We start from the raw sequence: 22,359 nt of genomic DNA, 5'->3' as shown, positions 1-22,359 counted from the left end.
ATTTTTCATTAAATTTGGACGGTATATAAGTCAGATAATGCATATTTTAAGGTTTTTCTTGTCGTAGAACACACCTCGAGGTGTCAATATTGCAGACAGAAAGACCTCCCTACGGTCGGATTTTCATCTGATCAATCCTGACACCCCTCGGGGTGTTCCTCGACAAGAAAAACCTTAATCATTATCTATAAAGTATACCTATTAGTATGTTTAAGTTATTCTCCTGCTGAAATGTACATATATGGTAAAACGTATGTACCTGTCTACTTATACTTTGTTTTTAATAGTATTTAAGGTTTACTCACCACACACATTGCTGTCCCCTCTGACAATCTGAAATATTGCAAATACTATATTGAGGTCACACCTAATCAATATTTTGTTAGGTTGATATAGGTATACAAGCGAGTCGAGGAATAATTTTTTTTATAAATAAGTTCAATTCGTTTGAAATATATAAAAATTATGTTTTATTAGATATGGTTTATTTGAAATAAACATCAGCCCAATATATACGTTAATAATCTCAAAACACTAAAATCAAGATTATTATAATTAATTAATGACTTATCTGGCATATTGGTCTAAAATAGTTATCCAAGGTACCAGGATTACAATTTAGTACGCCAGACAGCAGTGACGAATGTGCATTCACGCCCACATTATCGGAGGTTAGGTATTACACCCATAAACGGGTCAAACCAGGCCAGCCTTAAACACTGGCATTTCTTATATTCAGCTATAAGCGTGCCATTTTGGAATCAGAGCAAAGACGGATGAACTTGGAGGTTGCACTTTGTAAATTTAGCTTTTCACAAGCCACGCCTCTTTTGGGGAGATATAAAATACTAATAGATATCGTATCTGTTAAAGTACTGTTCCCAGTTGTAATCTATGTGTTTAATCTTATAAAGGCATAACCTGGAAATGTTACCAGTATAAAAACATGGTAGCGCCTACATTTTAATTCTTTGGAGGTCCAAAGTGGAAATAGGAGTTGTATAGAATTTTAGTATAACACATGTATAAGTTTAAACTCTTAGAAGTTCAGGGCATATACATGTTCAAAATATGCCTTACAGCCCTATATTTTGTCTTTTGAATAAATAGTAGTGCATAACAAGTTTACGTTCTTGGATACTATTTTTCACAAAACTTCATAGTAAAAGCGACACATTTTTAGCCGCAAAGGGAGTTCCTATGGGAAATTACATTTTTCTTTTACAGAATTGCAACCTGGAGTGAAAATAATGTAGGACTACAAGTTTTCGAAAGAACTGTTATCTTTTGAACTGGAACAATAACTGTCAAAAACAAGGTCAGCGCTTCATTTTAATAGAAAGCAGTTTTCATGGGCATTACATAATTTAGATAATAAATAGGGCCTTCTTTTACTTTAAAGGTTCCTATACTTTAGAGTTAAGGTTCATTTATGGTTATGGTTAGGTGTTAGGGGATGTTTTAGGTTAGGGTTCGGTTTTAGGGTTAGGGCTAGTGTTAGGTTTGGTTATGGTTTAGGGTAAGGTTTAGGGTTAAGAATAGTTAGGGTAAAAAAACGTTTCCCAAACAGCCTTACACCTGCATTAAGCAATGTTGGGTTTAAAAAGAAAATTGGTACTGTTAATGTTATGACTGCCATTTGGTTTATACGTTTGCTAAAGGCCTGTTAGACCAGTCCAGTAGCCATATTAATTTTGGTACTGACATGATATTATAACACTAAAAGTAACTGTCACAAAATTTAGGAAATTATCTTGAATTAAGGAACACATCTCCCTCATGCAAAGTTCTGGCCAGGCTTTGACTAATTATCCTTTTAGTTTATGAGCTCTTCACTCTGTTACTAGAGTTTAGATTCTCAAATGTTTTGGCGCGAACATGACTGAAGAAACATTTATTGTCGAAATGCACATTAGGAGCTGAATATCTTAGTTTCAGACAGCAAATTTACTAAATCATTTATGTATGAAAGAAACTTGATCATAATCCCTGTGTACTCTTATTTATTTAAAAATCATTTGACAAAGGTCTTATGAAGAGCTTCCATAGCTATCAAAAAGAATTCTTATTCTGATGCGAAAAAAATTAATTTGTAAAAAGGAAGTATGAAGGGTTGCTTTCTATTCCTTTTTCTATATAAATACTTTACCGACATATATCTATTGCATTACAAACTGTTAATAATGAAAAAGAATTAAAGTATAACAGATTTTCAAATTATCATTAGTTTTACCTGACAAGGACATTGGGGTCGATTTATATTATGTAGAGCATCTAACAAATCATGTAGTCTGCGTGGTGTAGTTTTCTTCCTCCACTTGTACAATGCCATTAATTTTCTGCACATTATATCGTTCTGCATAAAACGATGTTCAATCTCTTCCCATTCGTCACTTGTCATACCAAGATAAATGAAGAACTGGTAAAACATTGATACCTAGTTGTTTAGCTATTCGCACTAGGTGTTGGTCAGTTGGTTCAACGTCTAAAGTTTTCTTAGCAAGGTCTATAAAATACAATCTCAAATGACTTGATGATATGAACTACCAATCTGTGAATCTGTTTTGATTTTATCATATAAAGAGAAGATTTAGTTAAATGCATATATTTTTCCTTCAAAATTTAGGAAGAGACAAGACTATTTTGTTCTGACAAATACAGTGCAAACAATCTTGTTGAGAGCATCTTTTGATGTTTGATAACGATGGTTTTGCTTTAAGAACTGCAAAAAGGATGTTTTTATTGTATACAAACTTATCGGTTCAACTTTTTTTGCGTAGAAAATATTTTTAGAATGATGTCAGATATATGTTTATGCAACAGAAACAAATCAACACAAAAACCAATATATTTAAATAAAGGGCAATAAATATACTGATTAAAAAATCAACAGATTTATATACAACATAAAACTTAAAACCAAGACCAATTCCAGTAAAAAAGTAAATGAACCAAACATTGTCTAACTAAGATCTGCAAAGTTCAAAAACAGGCAGTTATACACGACAACCTTTATATTCAAAATCAATTTATCAATAGATATGATTTTATAAAGTTTAATTTACTGAATCAATAATTAAAGCGGAGTACATATTAGATACATAATTGATACACAATTGATTGTTGGGTTACAAGTTAATTAACGTTTATCCTACATCTTTTTTGAGAGGCTTCGGAGGCCGAGTTATTAAAGTAGTCCAACTACTTATCACAAGCCTCTCATTATTGATGTTGTGAGTTCGAATTCCGTACACTTTAATAACTCGGCCACCGCAGCCTCTCAGGAAAGGTGTAGGATAAACGTTAATTAACCTGTAATCCAACAATATGAAAAAAAGGTAGACACAAAGAGATCGACATGCAGATTTCAATAATGAAAAGTTTTTTTTATTACAAGTTTAGCTTTTAAGTACACCAATAAAAAAGCCCACAAGGTTACATCATATAAAAAAAACATCAATAATAACATTAACGGACCAAGTTTCCTGCACCAGATGCGTATTTCGACAATACATGTCTCTTCAGTGATGCTCGTGGCCAAACTATTAGAAATCCAAAGCTTATATAAAAGATGAAGAGCTGTAATCCAAAAGGTCCAAAAAGTATAGCCAAATCCGTGAAAGGAATCAGAGCTTTGCATGAGGGAGATACATTCCTTAATTTATAATAATTTCTAACATTTTGTAACAGCAAAACATATAACACAATGCGAAAGACAACGAGACATATGATGCAAGATAAAGGTATCAGAGCCTGCGAGTACTCTTATATCGGTTCTTTGCGTCTTCGTTTTGATTTTAAAGTCGTTCATCGTATCGTTTTTACTTTTCTAGCCCTTCGTAAATTGATTTTAATAGTGTATTCTCATTTTGGGCTGTTGAATCACTGATCCGGGATAGGGGAAGGCTTTGGCGATTGCAAACATGATCAACACCCCCACATTCAGTATGTGTCTATCCCAAGTCGAGAGCCTGGAATTAAGTTTTTTGTCCGTCGCTAACTAATTTGTTTCTTGTTTGATTTGTACATGTTTGCATTTTGCAGCCTGTTATTTAGTAAGGATTTGGTCATTTGTTGAATTATGCACAGTTGACATAAATTTGCTAACATCTACGTCATCTAGTCTCTGCTTGAAATATGTCTCATTGTTAATCTTCCAAGATTTTACAACATCGTTATTTTCTTTATTCCAAACAATAATTGATATATATTTATATAATTAAAACACTTACCAATACATTTCGTATCGCATGATTTGATGTGCTGTAATGAACAATATATATATATATATATATTGAAATCACTAATGATACGCTATATCTGAAGTTTACAAATCATAGAAAAATTGTATGGATATGAAAATGCGAAAATTCACAAAAATAAGCAAATATCAATATGTAATATTTAGAATATTTCGTATTGAAGACAAAGTAATTGCTGAAAATTTTCACGAATGCAATCAGAATTTTCAAACCGTTATGAAAGTATCTGTGTCACAGATAAAAACGGATGCGCTTTAATCATAGTATGCATAATCTCGTATTGTTCTCATCAATTTCAAGTTCACTGAACGAGACATTTCAACTAGTTTATACTTAAATTTTGGTATCTATGATGAATTCATTTGCAACCACTGGGTCGATGTTACTGCTGGTGCTGACATGGATTATCATTGATATGATCATATTCATAATTTAACTGTTCAAAAAAACTTCTACCTCAAGATTAAATTACCTAAGATGTATTTTGCAAAACTTTTAGGAATTTTGGTCCTCAATGCTCTTCAACCTCGTACTTTATTTGGCGTTTTAAACTTTTTTAAGATTCGGGCGTCACTGATGAGTCTGTTGTAGACGAAACGCGCGTCTGGTGTAAATACTAAATTTAAATCCTGGTACCTATGTTGAGGTTATTGTAGTTTTTTTTGCAATGTTTTATAAACTCTAACTTATCTACTTGTCATTTCTCTTTATAATGTAAATAATTGATAGGTCTGCCTTCGGTTTAATTTGGTTATGCTTTTAGGATTTCCCATCCAGAAGATCTGTTTACCTGTCATTGTATCCTAATTTTGTTGGTGTTGCACTTTTTTGTTTATCATTGGTGTAAATGTGAATGGTTTAACAACATTTTATTTGATAATATCAGACAACACATGTTTGATGTTTTCGATTCTTTACTTGAATCTAAAAAAATACTTTTTAACTATGGACATATAAAAACCTTTTTCTTCTTCTTTCTGCAAATACATTGTTTATGAGACCTATGACGATTATTTGAAATAAATGACCTTAAGTTTATCGTTTATTTTAACAAATTGATAAGAAAAAGTTATTTAAAAAATCTGAACTCTGATAATTTGTATGAATATTATTCTTACTCTATCATTTTGTCTATTAAAAACCCAGTCTAAACAATATCTGGTTTCGTGCTTTTGTTTATTTTTGCAGCGCCATGACTGAGATTTTTCTGCTTGGGGTAGTGGCAATAAACAAACATCGTTATTGCACCATTCTCCAACCTCTATCTCAAAAAGGCTAAGCACATTTAAATTTGCTGTTAACCTTCCAAAACAGTCATGATAAAACAGTAGAACTCTTTCCAATGCTAACGTAAAGCATTCTTGGATGCTGGCTGCTACATCGGGGGGTATAAAATGTTTTGAATATTTGTTACTAAGAAATAATGTCACCCTCTGACCTTTGATGTGAATAAGAAGTTCGTTTCCTTCGTCCACACAAAGAATAGCTGATTGATGAAAAAGACAATTGCGCCCCTCTATTTGTTTAAGTGGCCATGTGGAGACTGCTGCCCCTATCAGTTTGAAGGTCAAAGCCGAAGGAATAATGCTCTCCGTCAACTGATATGCTAAGCATATTGTTTTTTGTTCTTCAAACTTCAGGAACTTCATTGGTATTTCACTTTTCACAAGGCATGGCACCAAATATGTTTCTTCCTTTGGATCATATTTGTCGTCATGTTTTGGTTCAACGAGAATATCGAGATGAACTAGAACCTGAACAATGTATTCTTTCTGTTCAATGGAAGGCAGCATTTCCTTAAATTGTGGTTGTGACCACAGTTCGAAAAGTTGTCTCCTATTAACCGTTCCCGTATTAACCATTGTTTCAAGAATTCGTCTCAGTCCAAGTTCCCTTGGCCAAAACATTTCGTCGGTGACGAAAGACCGCAAAATATTGACCATTGCTGTAGGTTGTACAACTATGAACTTTTGTAGACCAGGTTGATCAAAATACATAATTTTCCCAAGAGAATGCTGCAGTTTTAAAAACTGGTCAAGAAGGAACTCACTAAGCATGAATTCAACATTTGATTTATTTAACTCTTGAATCATATCTTTTGTGATAAGGTAAATGTCCTTCTTACGCAGCTCAGAAATTTGATATTCAAGTGGTACCCATGCGACTGGCATTCGTTGTCCCCATGTTGGTTGCTGGAATGCAATCTCAACTAGAGCATCTTTAAGAATACCTATTTCTTCATCTCTCTGATTTGTTGCATCGATGAAAAAAAGTCGATCGTAAATTATATGTTTCTTTTGGTTGTGTGTTTCAAAAAGCGCTGTCAATTCTGATATGTACTTTCTTTTTCCGTCCTTGATTTCATTCTGAAAAATAGTACAATGTAGACACTTTTTGGTATGATTCGCTAGGACGAAGTTTTGAAAAAACTGGTATATTTCGTTTGAAACTTTTGGCAATATTGAATTATACATATAAATGAAGATATACAGTATACCCAAGGAACCAGCTGAAGCCCGACTTCGGGTGCGAAATTGCCACACTGTGTTGACCATTGACCGTTTTCTGCTATTTGGTCGTGTTGTCTCTTTAATACATTCCCCGCTTCCATCTCGATTTAATGTGTAAGATTGTCATTATGACAATTCTCCACCAGAGTCCGCATGTAGTAAAATGTTACCAACTTTATGTCACTGTACGTCCTTCAACATTGAGCAAACCTTTTACCGCATAACTGCCTATAAAAGGCACAAAAAGGCATATGTGAACCTGCTGAAGTTTTTTGCACCCGTCCCAAGTCAGGACCTGATGTTCAGTGGTTGTCGTTTGTTGATATGGTTCATAAGTGTTTCTTGTTTCACGTTTCTTTATATAGATTAGACCGTTGGCTTTCCTGTTTGAATGGTTTCACACTTATCAATTTTTATAACCTTTATAGCTTGCTGGTCGGTGAGAGCCACGACTTCGCGTTAAAGACGGTATTTTGACCTATTATGGTTTACTTTATAAATTATGACTTGGATATGGCATTCATACCACATCTTTTTATATCTATATATGTAAACATGTACAAACATTTTAAGACAAACAAATATGACGAACAGAAAAACACTATAAAACCACTGAAGTATATGCCCTTGATTCCTGACAGAAGCAGTGAGAAAGTGACAGGGTTAAAAGGGTCTATAAAAGTAAACCGTTATAGTCAATTTACGGTTTTCAACGCAGAGCCTAGACTCACACCGAACAGCAAGCTATAAAGGGTCCCCATAAGTACTAGTGTAAAACCATTCAAACGGGAAAACCAACGGTCTAAATTATATAAAAAACGAGAAACGAGAAACACTTATGAGCCACAATTAACAGAAGACATCCACTGAAAATCAGATTCCTGACTTAGGAAAGATGCAAACAACTGCAGAGGGATTACACGTTTTAATGGAACCAAACCTTCTTCCTTTTTCTGAAACAATAGTACAACATTACAACATAGAAAAACACACTATAAAATATTAATTGGAATGGCTCAACTCAATTAAAAAAACGTAGTGACACAAATTAACACACATGAACGAATACATTCGATCTAGTGATATATACAATGTTAATACATAGTTGATAAAAATAAGGGACGATTAAATAATTAAAGTAAAAGTATAAAACCGCTGTGAAATGTTAAACAATTTTAGAAAAACATCAACTCTGAAACAAATGACACCATATAAAACACAGGTAAATGAAAATAATTTTGTTGTTAAAAACACTTCGTCTATTTAATCGTCCGTTTAGGAATACCAAGAAATTTCTTGTATGTCAATAAACTTATCTTAAACTTCATGTTCATAGTACGAATGAGTGACAATTTGTAGTAATTCCAAACAATCTGTATATAGACCAGATACATGTTAACATTAACATTAAATAACAAAAAAAGTATCAACATGTCAAATTAACAAGAAAGTACGATTTGAGAGTACTTGCAGTTACTGACAGCTAGTTAAAAGCCAAAACAATTAATTATAAAAAATCATGCACCAGAGACTAAATTTAACTAAAACACATCCCATGGATTTAGTATTTTAACGTCATGGACAGTCAAAAAAGACATGACTTGTGCAATGCTAAAAATAAATGTATCGACAGAGAGTATGATATTTAGGGAGTTTATTTCTTTAAAAATAAAAATGAACGTGGGTGTGTACAATATTACTGTAAAATGTAGGATGTGAAATACAACCAAATTTACAAATCAAATCTCGGTAGTATATTTAGAGAACTCTAGATTGTTTATTTAACGAAAAAACATTATCCAGATAATGGTAGGTATTGTTGAATGTATCAACCAAATGTAACAATGACTTGTCTTTACTGATTTTGGTCATAAACAGTGAGATTCATAGCAATACAGACAAAAAAATCTGCTATTTAAGGGGTACAATTAATGCCCATAGGAATACCTACTACCTATCGATATACTTTATCGCCGAAACGTACATATATGTTATCTAGGAGAAAATTTAAAACTTCAATGAGATCTTCACATTTACAGTAAGTGTATCTAGCATACTTTCCTCTTTCGTTACAGAAAAAGACTTTAAACGAGTTACAGAAATAAATTTGCAATGAGATTTTTAAAAAGACCATTTTACTAAGTATGTATAGCCAGTCAAGGTCGTTAATAACTTCCATTTGTTGATCGATACTAACCTAACAACTGTCAGAAACACACACTAACAAAATCATAAAGTACAGAGTTGAGAGTACTCACAGCCAATTGATGTTAGCTTAACTGCCTGTAAAAACGTTTAAATCAAGAAAGCATCTGTCCAAGACAAAGATCAATCTATGCACATCCAACTTACGACGGATTTAGTGCAAAGAAATCTTTTACTGTCGGAAAATAATATAATTTTTGCAATGTCAAAATATTGGTATCGACACATTGTAATACCATGAATATACACATGAGTATAAGAAAATATTTAGTTTGGTTTCGATATATTAATTAAGAAATAATTGATGCAAGCTATATTTTATTGTAGTTTTAACATTTTTTATATTCGTGATCATATTTGCCCGAGCGATAGTGAGGGCTACAATAACACGAATATAATGCCTACCCATGTTAAAACTACAATAAAGTATAGCTTGCATCAATTATTTCGATTCTGATAAGGACAATTAAGGTAATATCTATGTCCGATGTATATAGTTCAAACTCTTTTAGGTCATTTTTTAGTAACAATAAACAAAAAAAACTATGTCAATTGGACATGCTTTGATACTATATCTGCCCTTGAATTTTTACTAGATAAAATTTTTGTTCGCTTTGGAGATTCCGTATATCGTCAGGTTATCGGAATTCCAATGGGGACTAACTGTGCACCACTTATTGCGGACCTGTTTTTATATTGCTATGAGTTACAATATATGACAAAATTCAGCAAAGACCCATCGAAACAACATCTGATACACAAATTTAATAATACTTCTAGATATTTGGATGATATTTTAGTTCTCAATAATGACGACTTCAGTATGTATACTACAGAAATTTATCCTGTTGAATTTACTTTAAATAAAGATAATACTAACAATGACCACTGCCCTTTCCTCGATCTTGATATATATATATCATTAACGGAAAGCTTAATACAAAAATTTATGATAGAAAAGATGATTTCTCATTTCCTAGTGTTAATTATCCATTTTTAGATGGTGACGTTCCCTTGTCACCATCTTACGATGTTTATATATCTCAACTTGTACGATTCGCTCGTTTATGTAACAATGTTTTAGATTTTAACGAGAGAAATTTATGTATTACTGAAAAATTATGACACCAGGGTTTTCGATATCACAAACTAGTCAAAACATTTACTAAATTTTATCATCGGTATAAGGACATCATTCGTAAATATAGCTCAACATGCAGACTTCTTATACGTTCAGGTATTTCACATCCAATATTTTATGGAAATATTCTTTATAAAGCACAAAAATGTCAGTATTTACCTCAGAAGCTAACAAAACCTTTAAATAGACTTATTAAGAAGGGATATAGTTACGATACTGTTGTCAGGTCATTAAAGATTGCATATTTTGGCGTTAATATTGATTCACTTATAGGGTCTTTGCATCGGAACTAAACACATTTTTTATTAATAAACCAGTTGTTGGCATGACACGGGTTATGTTCTTCTCATATATGTGAGATGGTATGATACTAAACCCCTCACGGGGAGTATTGTGCCTGATATTCATATGACGAAGACATAATTTTTCAATCAGTTTAATTGAAGTCCGGAGCTGGCATGTCAGTTAACTGCTAGTAGTCTGATGCTATTTATGTATTATTGTCTTTTTGTTTATTTTCTTTGGTTACATCTTCTGACATCAGACTCGGACTTCTCTTGAACTGAATTTTAATGTGCGTATTGTTAAGCGTTTACTTTTCTGCATTGGCTAGAGGTATGGGGGGGGGGGTGTTGAGATCTCACAAACATGTTTAACCCCGCCGCATTTTTGTGCCTGTCCCAAGTCAGGACCCTCTGGCCTTTGTTAGTCTTGTATTATTTTAACTTTTAGTTTCTTGTGTACAATTTGGAGTTTAGTATGGTGTTCATTATCACTGAACCAGTATATATTTTTTTAGGGGCCAGCTGAAGGACACCTCCGGGTGCGAGAATTTCTCGTTGCATTGAAGACCTGTTGGTGACCTTCTGCTGTTGTCTGCTCTATGGTCGGGTTGTTGTCTCTTTGGCACATTCCCCATTTCCATTCTCAATTTTATCCTCCATGATCCTCCCTTTTTTGTTTGTAAACAAGCAAACGACTGCTAGCATGAACGGTTGTCGTATGTCAGGTCCAATATATCAATTTATATTTTCAATATATTACAGTCATAATAAATGAATTAGTTACAACATGTGCATCTTTTAAGAGTTTGGAAGTGTTTTAATTTAATGAAATAAATTAAATGTAAACAAATTTTATTGGATTTAGAGCATGGGTTTATACACAAAGCGTAAGAAGCACGTCATATTAGAATAAGTAAATAAATATTTTTATCGATAAAAACATTTACGGAATCGGTGAATTAACAAAAACAAGAATGTGTCCTCAGTACACGAATGCCCCACTCGCACTATCATTTTCCATGTTCAGTGGACCGTGAAATTGGGGTAAAAACTCTAATTTGGCATTAAAATTAGAAAGATCATATCATAGGGGACATGTGTACTAAGTTTGAAGTCGATTGGACTTAAACTTCATCAAAAACTACCTTGATCAAAAACTTTAACCTGAAGCGGGACAGACGGACGGACGAACGAACGGACAGACGGACGGACGAACGGACAGACGGACGGACGCACAGACCAGAAAACATAATGCCCCTCTACTATCGTAGGTGGGGCATAACAAAAAGGATATGCTATGTCGTTTTTAAAACTATTTAAGTTTTCTGCAGGTACTGCTTTCTACAATATGAGAAATGTTTTTCTTAAAATTTTCCTTGTACTTATATGAGCAAAATGACGTGTGCCTCATGATCATGCATAGCGAAATCAGCTTATCCTGCTACAGCACCTGAATCCACCCAGGTTTTGGTGGGGTTCGTGTTACTCAGTCTTTATTTTTCGAAGTTTTGTTTTGTATACTTTTCATTGTGATGTCTTTTGTGGTTTTTTTTTCTTTTTTGATTTGTCAAGTTATTTTTCGACTCGAAAATTCCAATATCCTTTTGGTATGTTTTCCCTCCTTTTTGTGCTGACCAATTCCTTGACTAAATAATTTACCAGTAATACATAGGTTACGTTCATTGATCTCATTTTGCCATGATAGATTCTAAACAAAATGTTACTTTAAAAATACTGCATGTTCCATTTGTGGCAAAAAAATAAAAAACATTACTATTCATATGTTTCCGAAATGCTGATTTACTTTGCTTTTTTATTTATTTTGTCTAGACATTTAAATTAAACCCATCTCATATTGTTAATGGGATACTATTCAAAAGGCGACACGGATGAACAGCAACAACAGCGGCTTACACACTTTAAGTTTATCTCAAGTTTAAAAACGGGGGAGGGGGGTATGGGTGTTGACATCTGAAAACAAAGCTGGAAATCCTGTTGCAGTGGTCGAGGTTTAAAGCTTAATTTTATTCGTTTTTTTAACCGGGGGTTGATTGTGTTGGATAAATGTATCCTCAAATGTTATAGACACGAGACTATTTAGCCATGGGTATATTCTAAAGATAAACATTGTGTTGCTGAAGACTGAACGTTGCTCTTTTGATATCATAAATTTAAACCATATTTACAAGTTGTTTAACAACTGATAATGCTATTGTCTAAAGCAAAACTTTCTTGATTTGTTTTTGAAACAAGGAAATTAGATTCATGTAAAAACCACAAGTTTAGTTTATCTGGTAGCATCAACCAAGCAAAGTAGCATATGCTTCCTCTTTATTGATTTTTTTATTTGAAGAAAAACAAAATGAAATAACTAAATTATCATTATTAATTTTATTCACCATTTTTATCTACTCAAAAATATTCAAATAATGCATTGACAATTAAGTGTTGATGAGAACTGTTGTCCTCTAATTGACTTTTTTTTAATTTTTGTCCGTTGGTTGCTCCCTCATTGTCGATTCCAACATGTCCGCCATTCAGTTCAAAAATGGAGACAAACAAATGAAATGTCAAAATAATGTTAACAACAAAAAAAAAATCTTATGCTTTAGATCCGCATTTCGAAAGTTGGTCTCTCTCTTATTCGAACTTAAAAACTTTTGAAGACCAAAATTCTAATAAAGAAGTCAATCTGAAGAGATGACTATTAGTGATACCCATGATATGTTGATAGAAACACGACAAAAAGACACACATAATTCTACAAAAAGCAAGAGTGGTTTCATGTGCTACAGAAGGGTAAGCAGATCCTGTTGATCATGTGGCAGCAATCGTGTAACTTATCATAAGTGTCGTGTCATTCGCCGAAGTCACAATCGAGGAAAAGATAACGGGACTATGTCAGCAAAAATGGAATCATTTTCATAGGCATCAGTGACTTAAGATATTTAACACCTGTCAACTTATCAATAAGGGACTCCGTAATACTTTAGAAGGGATGATCTGAAAGTTTTATACTTGGGGCCTTGGCGGAATATCCTGTTCAACATTTCAGTTTTACACAGAATACTCCAAATAAAATTTGCAACAAAAAGGGCGAATTTTCTTTCCACATTGTTAATTGTCCCTTTTTGGATGATGATTTTCCTTTGACACCATCTTATGGTGCGTATTATTAACAACTCAATCGATATGCCCTTGTCTGTGATGGTTTTGGTTTCAAGTAATGCAATCTATGTGTGTGTTGCATTGTCGTTTTTTTTTGTTCACTTCAGTGTTTCTGTTGTTTCGTTATTTTCCTCTTATAGTTGATGTGATTCCCTCGGTTTTAATTTGTAACCCGGATTTGTTTTTGTATCAATCGATTTATGACTTTCGAAGAGTGTTGCCTTTATCAAGTCAGAGATTTCGATCCCACAAATTACTTAAAACCTTTACTAAATATTTCAATAGATACAAACATTTGGTTTGAAAGTTTGGCACTACCTGTATAAATCTTATTCTAACAAATCAATATTTCTTACGAAGATTTTGTTTACTGATCCCAGACATTCAGATACGACCCGGGTAAACTGATCGATTCTAAAAATAAATTCTAAATGTCCAGTAGAACTTCTGTTAGGCGGAACAAAACTATACGTTGACACCATAAGGTCATGTTTTTTTTTATCTGACAGTTGAATACGTTTTTCCCCGCAATGCTGATTGAAACTTGATATTGGTTTCGAACTAGCTATCAGTAACGACGAGTAGTTAGTGTTTTTATGTTGTTGTGGAGATTTATAAATACCCTGCCACGCCCGGTCTGTGTTTATTTTACTTGTTTTTTCTGTTTGGGTCGATCTGATGAGTTAAGATCTTTTCAACTGATATCAATAGTGTGTTTATATGTTGTACTGTTACACCAATGTCCAGAGTTAGACACCAACAAACATATTTCATCCCGCCACATTCTGTATGTGTTTGTCCGAAGCATAGAGCATGCATTTCGTTTATTTTTTTTTTACATAAATCAGACCGTTAGTTTTCTTGTTTGTATTGTTTTACATGTGTCAATTCGGGTCCTTCTATACCTAACTATTAGGTATGAGTTAACTCAGTCTTATAGGCCGTACAGTGACAAAAAGTGGTTAACTTCTATATAATTTGGTCTCTGGTGGAAAAGTTTCCTATTAGCAATTATCATGTAACGTAAAAGTATCTTTTATAGAGATACAAATTTTCGGATCCATATGGTTTCCATTACGAAAAACCCAATACAAATCAATTGTATAATCAACTGATTACGTTGAAACTATATCTTGCAATAGAAAAGGTCTTTTCCACTTTTGCTTTAAATCCACGTGTTAACATAATAAAGCCATATGTGCATTAGGTTGAAAGCAATTTTATTAAAAAAAAACCCGGAAGTACCATGTGTAAACCGGAAACAGTTATTTATTGTTCTTATTTGATGTACAAGTATAAGGAACTTCGATGTCAACTAGTTAATGATAACGGAGTGAAATTTTTTTTTTAAACCGGAATTAAAAAATTATCTATCTTTTTTCAAACAAAAGCGTATAGAAAACACTTTTTCTCAGTATCAGTACTTTATCATTTGACATGTTTGAAACTGGAAATTACATTTAAAATAAGATTTAAAAATTGTTATATCAAAATATATCATTTTGATGGAAACAATTGGTTTTTTGATTCTATATAATTTTGGAACAACGCTTTAAATTACTGAATACATAACGCAAAACAAACAGAATAAATCGTTTATATGTTCTAATCTTGACATTATATTATAAATAGGTGCATTTTTGTAACTCACCGGACGTAACTGGTCACTATGCGTTGCGACAAACAGTATCATAGGCATTTTGTCGTCACCGTCTCCGCAGTAGAACAGAATAGAATTTACCCAATGAACAAGAATTTCTGAAATATGAAACAAATTGACAATGTTTTATCAACCCTACGGAATGATATTCGCCGATGCCGACGACCGAGGGTGAATGTCATAAATATCTAGGGTTGTTTTTTATTGTATATACTGAAACACAGTATATATAAATTGTTGTCCAATTTGAATTTTATAGTATTGCTCAAGATACTTTAAAACCTGCTCCTTGTTGGTTTTACATAATCATTTTTCACAAAGTTGTGGGTTGCTACTAGTATTTTGAAATTGTATTTTGAAGATTTCGTAGGCTGTTGATCATACTTGTAGTGAAAAGAATGTAACCATGACTTTTTTCTCGTGAACATTTTTAATGTTTGTTCACAAGTTGTTTTATGTTTCAATTGTAATATTGAATAACAGGATGCTGCAAACCTATATCAAAAGAATATTTGTGTATTGTGTCATGGAGCGTTGTATAGAAAATAGATGTTTTATGTTCGATTAAAACCGTGAAAAAGAACGTGAGTGTCAGTCTTTCTAAGAATCAGGCAATGTAGAAGTATTTAAAAACATGAAAAAAAACTAACCATCCAATGTTGAGCTTACCCTCATCGTGAGATGGAAATGGTAGATATCTCGTTTGAATGTGTCCGGTAATTCGAAAAAAATCGGGATAACTTTTTGTTAGAATGATAGCAAATAACGGAATAAGTTATTCTAAAGTTTTAATTTCTAGTGAATTTCAGCCCAATTATATCTTTTCCTACCAGAACAGAAAAACAATGCGAATGTTATATTCGTTTACAAGTATCTATGATGAGTTTATTTACTACCACTGGGTCGATGCCACTGCTGGTGGAGATTTATTTCCCCGAGGGTATCACCAGCCCAGTAGTCAGCACTTGTGCTGACATGAATTATCATTGATATGGTCATATTTATAAATTTACTGTTCTCAAAATTTAGAATTTTTGAAAAACTAAGGCTTTTCTACCTCAGGCATAGATTACCTTAGCTGTATTTGGCAAAACTTTTAGGAACTTTGGTCCTCAATGCTCTTCAACGTCGTACTTTATTTGTCCTTTTTAACTTTTTTGGATTCAAGCGTCGAAGACGAAAGCGTTGTAGACGAAACGCGCGTCTGGCGTATATACAAAATTAAGTCCTGGTATCTATGATGAGTTTATTTATATACTTTGAACATAAATCAATACAAAATGAGTGGGGTTTTTGTTTGTCATGTCTGATTCTTTGGCAGATTGGCACTATTGTTTACAACCGAAGGGAGTGTGTAGTATTATTGTCTAACTGAAACAACTGTGTGTTGTACTGTTTTAAAAAGATAAGCTGTGTTGCAAAAAAATAGATCTTGGGTAATTATGCTCATAAACTAGCAATGGCGTGCTTTGTAGTTCAACTTTATGTGAATATACTATGACGTTATATTCTAACATACCTGAAATGAAATCTATACAGTGCTAGTTGTTGGATATTTTTTCGATCTTATTATACATTAGGAACGTAAAATTATCATTAAAATTATTCTTTCTTCACTGCCTAACGATTAGCATTTACCTTTTGCAGTTACGTTGCCTTGCTTATATTCCTTAAGTTTAGTATGTAGCCCATATCTTCCATCAAACATTAGGACAAATGTTCCCTTGTGTTGAATGAATAACTGATGTGTCATATCAAATGATCTTTGTCCACCAAAATCAACAAGGTCGGATGGAGCTACTCTTATTTGGTATGTGCCATCTCTTATCGCATTTAAAACATCACTTTGAATAGAAGAAGCTGTTTTCAGAGAAATATTGGGAATGTTAAACCTTCCCTTTTGCTCTGATTCTAATTTCAAGGAATGTCGCCCAATCCGATGCGAGAGACTCTCAGTGGCTGCTGGTGTATTATCGACTGGTTCAATGGCTATTTTAGAAAAAGCATGATGGTCAGGTGTCGATGCACTACTTACTCTGGCACGAATGGGGAAACTTCTCGCTAAATTCGATTCACTTTTATCTTTCTTCCTAGCTTCTAAGTTTGGTTTTCCTAATAACAGCTTTGTCACAATATTTCTGTCAGCTATTTTTAAACAATGAATATAAAGATAAAGAAAAAAAAAAGGAAAACTAATCGAAGAATTAAAATCGAGAAAAATATTCAATAAATGACAGAACAACACATTAATTAACGAATGCGCTACTTAATTATCAGTGTTGTTTGGTCAAGAGTTGAATATTTCTTGATACTTGAATTCTTTGATTAGTTATTCCTTGTATTACATATAAAGCAAATGTAGTTTTTTTTTGAAATTAAAAACTATTTTTTTTCTATGCATTTACAAGATGTTTTGGTCCGACGTTTTCGAAGTTTTTACAACGCCTACTATTTTATGACGTCAGGGTAGTGAAATATTGAAATTATCGTTTTTTTTTTATTTTACTGGGAAATTCATCGCAACCAATGCAATACATTGAAAAAGCCCTTATTGTATTTATAGCATCCAAAGCACCTTTCTTCATCGGCCTTAATTAGAAACGTTTAATGTTGATCTTAAAACTCTTGTTAAAGGCATAATATAAGTTGGTAAGAAGAACAAGAATAGTCAAATTCACAAAAGGTAAAATTTCCCAAAAGGCGTTTGAAGTTCAAGGTTAAAAAAGTTTATCATAAATCAAGTGAGTAAACTGCGAAAATAGGATAAATCTCTTCCGTCCGAAACGCCTTTCCGGAGGAACTATCATCAGGAACGCTCAAAATGAAACATTTGAAAGACAGTGGTGTATAAATATGTAAAAAAAACTAGGCAATTGATAGAAGCAAGAAAATTATAATAATATTGCGCATTTACCTAACGTAAAAACTATTACTTACATTTCTCAATTGGGATCATTTTTTTGTCTTCCAGATGTATTCCATTTCGTCCAAAGTGTATAACCAGACCATCGGTCGAGTTCCACCTTTTTGGAACTTCGTCACCAATCAGAATGCTTGCCAATGAACTCTTACCAATATTGCAACATCCTGCCAAATAAACACGATTTTCATACGAGGCATAATCTCCTTTTGATATTAGGTCTTCGAACTCCTTTGAATTCATCTTGCTGAGTCTTCTCATCAAAGGATCTTTGACTGGCTAGACATAGATATATATATATTTTTTTAACAAAATGCGTTGAACATGAAATTGAATAATTGTAATAATTATACCTCACATTATACAGTAATCATTTTAATGGCTTATACGGAATCACGCGTCAAAGTAAGATTGCAAGAGCGACAAATAACCAAACAAATTGAAGCCTCCATCGAACAGCCCTATTATTTCCGGGTGAATTACCCCGACAAATTGAAACCTCCGTTGAACAACCTTATTATTCCCCTGTGAACATCCCTGTCGTACCCTTAAATAGTGTGATTACCCTTTAAAGAAGAGTTGCAAAGTCTTGATCGCAACCTTCACACTTTCAAAGAGAAGATGTAGCCTGATACACGAAGAAAACACAGTAGAAACAAACAATAATAATTGAACATTACTAAGTTAACTAAAGACTGAGTAACACGAAACCCATCACAACCCAGTGATAATTGCATCTACTCTAAAAGGGTCATCAGTTATTGCTATAAATGTGGTACCCGTCTGATACTATTGGCTAGCCCTCGGGGCTCACTTGATATTCCGTAAATATAATTAAAATATGCTCATTTGTTACATTTATCGATTATGTATTATCAAATAATGGATTGCTTATTCTTATCACGTATTTACAAAATCTTACCAAATGCGTCAGAAATCGGTTTCGTAAATGTTGTCATTTTATCGGTATATTTAACATAGCCACAAAACCACGTTCAACACCCCATTTTTTCTTACAATGTCCTGTACCAATCCAGAAATATAGCAGTTGTTATCTAATAGTTTCTATGTATGTTGATAGTATTTTTTTTTCACTCTAGTGTTCTGTTGTTTCGTTGTTTTCCTCTTTATACACATGTACATGTAATAATTGATGTGTTTGTCTCGGTTATAGTTTGTAACCCGGATTTGTTTTCTATCAATTGATTTATGACTTTTAAACAGCGGTATATTACTGTTGCCTTAATACATTACTGTCTTAATTATCATTTGCTCTGACTTATCGTTAAATTAGAAATTGAAAAAGTAAAACAAAGAATCAAAAAGATCTTTTTGGTAGTCAAAACAGAAGATAGAGATACAATCCTTCAGTGCGGATTCAACAACCTTGAACCAGATCAAAGATAAAATGAAATGCTTTCTCAGTAAGGTCACATTCCTCTCAAGATAAAAAAGCTGGTATGAACAAATGTATTCATATTTTAATGTCTTAAACTGAAAATTGCGTAATAAGAAAATAATAAATAAAATGTGAAATACATAAATTCCAAGCATATTTAGATTTTTGGGGATTATAAGTTTATATTTGTTTACATTATCAACAGGACTTGATACACGCATAGATAAGGAAATGACATCACGTATCTGTGCATCAACAACAAGCATCACAGTCATATTCGTTTGCTTTTATTTATTCAATAAATGCACGCGACCTTATTATACAACCTAACTATCACAATGTTTGGTGCGTAGAAAAAAATGTTAATTATCAATTAGTTCCACATTGTCAATCATAATAAAAGAAAAAAGATTGCTAGGACATAATGCCAACACAAATAAAAAACAAATATTTCATGTTTTACTGACTTGATCAGATCGAATAGTGGCTAGCCCTTGGGGGCTCACTTAATATTCAAGCTGAAAAAGATCGAATATTTTGTTTTAACAAAACTGTCATTATTCTGTTCTTCTTAGAACCTTTTGAATTATCAGAAAAAAAAATCAACTACAAATTTAAAACTTACATGTGATATATTTTGATTTTCCGCAGTACGAATAGTTGCTACGTTTAAAGGGAATCCAAACAAAACAGCACCCTTCATTACAGCAGTTCCAGCTTCCTCCGGAATGAACAAAAACTTGCTGTGTCCAAACCTTTCTCGTAAAGCATATTGTACCAATTCACAGTCAGAAAATCCACCGGCAATCATTATAATGCTTATGTTTGAAACCTCTGGGTCATTCATTATGTTTAAAATATGACTCATTAGTTTCCAAATTGGTGGATAGAATAGACTTTTAAATGTTTCGGCAGAAATGCATAGTCTCTGTCTATTGAATATCACATTTTCTCCATGATTAGATTGTTCTATCGCATCTACAAATTGCATATGTTTTTCTTCTACTAAATGAACTAATGTTCTGGGGAGTGTAATAAAAATGTCTGAAGTTTGCTTACATCCTATGCCTCGTTTCTGTACTTGAAATTCGTAAAATAAAGAGATGTAATCCTCAAGAAAATCAGTCATTAGTCTTTCAATTATTTCTTTCCCACATATTTCACATAAAAACACATAAAAAGCTTCATCAATAGCTGTCCCTCCCCATGGGCATCCAGTTAGGGTCACTAGTTCCTCTATAGTCCCATTTTGGTTATTTCTATGACAGGTAATATTAACAGTTCCTGCATTAAAAACAATATACATTTACTGACTGCAAATAGTGAAAAATAGCATGTAACATAATTTTACAGTTAATTTAAGACATAATAAAAAAAAAAGAGAAGGAGAGAAATCAACTCTCCACCAGACACAAAATGCCATGGAAGTTTAAAACTCTTCGTAAAATCTTGCTCTGGTTAGTGTGTTTTTTAATGTTCAATACACAGATACAGAGTATAGTGTTTTAATACTCAGTCTGTTGTTTTTGTTTTCGTTTCTTTTTACCATTATGCTGAATGTGTTTCTTCAACAAGTGATTTTTATTTGCATCTTTGTGTACCTTATTTTTAATGTATAGGTAAGATTTACCAAAATGCAAAGTTATTTGAAAAATAAAAGAACGACTGCAACATACAAGAAACCCTTTTTCAATCTCTAGTTTCTTTATAGTATTTCTAGTTTTCACGTGTTTTCCTGATCAGATACGTCAACATGAATTAAGCGTGTTAATAAAATTCGCATGGCATTTAACAGATTACAGTTAAAAGAAACAAAGGGATATTCATGTATGAACGCATTTGATAAAAAAACTAAGAAAGCAACGAAAGGATTGTATATCAAGAAAGCATGACACCGACATCAACAACTATAAGTCTTCTAACGACCTTTATCAATGAGCAAAATCCTTGCAACTTTTTATCCATTAACTCCCAAAAGTATATGAGAGTACACAAAGTGACTGAAAACTAGTTCAAAGTCAAGATCAACAATGATCAAATTCACACATCTATGATTAAAACATCAATCAGTCAACATCCAATATTCAATGAATTTAGTGTAAATACGTCATCTACAGACAGAGAAAAACATAACATTGTGCAATGCCAAGAAATAAGACTCGACATATTGCAGAGCAATGAATGTGCACATGTATATAAAAGTTATATTTTGATTTTAATTTGCTGATAACAAAATCAAAATGTGTACCAATAAAAACAGTATGCCAAGATCTTATTACACAGTTACTGTGTTTAATTGGAAACCTTTCAGATTAATTTCATTTAAAGGATTAATAAGTTTAGCATAATCATATCTTACTTCCGAGTTCAGAAAACCACACCTCCTTAAAAATTAAGATATGCTAGCCCGTTTGAATTAATGTTTACAGGTAAAGTCAAACTGCCAAATCAATTGTTGATCAAAATTCTTGAAATAACAATTTACCAGTAATACATAGATGACGTTCATTAAAAAGGTCAGGACAGGCATGCGCATAGCGAACGAATTGTGATATATAAACACAGCTAGCTAGTGCCAAAAGAAACATCCCCGTCCAAAAAAGGAGAATTAACAATTATAGTGAACAAAAAATTATCCTTTTTTTTGTAAAAGTTTCCATGGAAGACTGACACATCTAAATCTAGGAAAAGACTGTTATTACCGTTTATATTTGATCTATTAAAGGTTAATTCCTTGGGTTAAATGTTAGTCGTATATATCAGTCGGGGCACTTAGCGAACTCCATAATATTATGGAATTGGCTAAATTT

General features: G+C 32.9%; 1 protein-coding gene across 2 annotated transcripts in view; it reads right to left on the bottom strand.

The window, feature by feature from the left end:
* The window catches only part of LOC139486301 (uncharacterized), a 65,224-nt gene that overhangs the window by 2,848 nt on the left and 40,017 nt on the right, over positions 1 to 22,359 (bottom strand). Inside the window, exons 3-10 of one of the 2 annotated variants that reach the window (XM_071271116.1) lie at positions 20,175 to 20,833; positions 18,168 to 18,429; positions 16,869 to 17,375; positions 15,222 to 15,328; positions 5,381 to 6,628; positions 4,233 to 4,263; positions 2,234 to 2,506; positions 306 to 333 (exon numbers count right to left, since the gene is read on the bottom strand). In XM_071271116.1, the coding sequence (XP_071127217.1) occupies positions 2,391 to 2,506; positions 4,233 to 4,263; positions 5,381 to 6,628; positions 15,222 to 15,328; positions 16,869 to 17,375; positions 18,168 to 18,429; positions 20,175 to 20,833 (2,930 nt within the window). In that variant the 3' untranslated portion in view covers positions 306 to 333; positions 2,234 to 2,390. Of the gene's footprint in view, positions 1 to 305; positions 334 to 2,233; positions 2,507 to 4,232; positions 4,264 to 5,224; positions 6,629 to 15,221; positions 15,329 to 16,868; positions 17,376 to 18,167; positions 18,430 to 20,174; positions 20,834 to 22,359 lie in introns of those variants that run through there. The other variant, XM_071271115.1, reaches the window with a different exon arrangement.

Source organism: Mytilus edulis, chromosome 8, assembly GCF_963676685.1.
Source record: "Mytilus edulis chromosome 8, xbMytEdul2.2, whole genome shotgun sequence".
NCBI lineage: Eukaryota > Metazoa > Mollusca > Bivalvia > Mytilida > Mytilidae > Mytilus > Mytilus edulis.
This window is presented reverse-complemented; position numbering and strand designations above follow the sequence as displayed.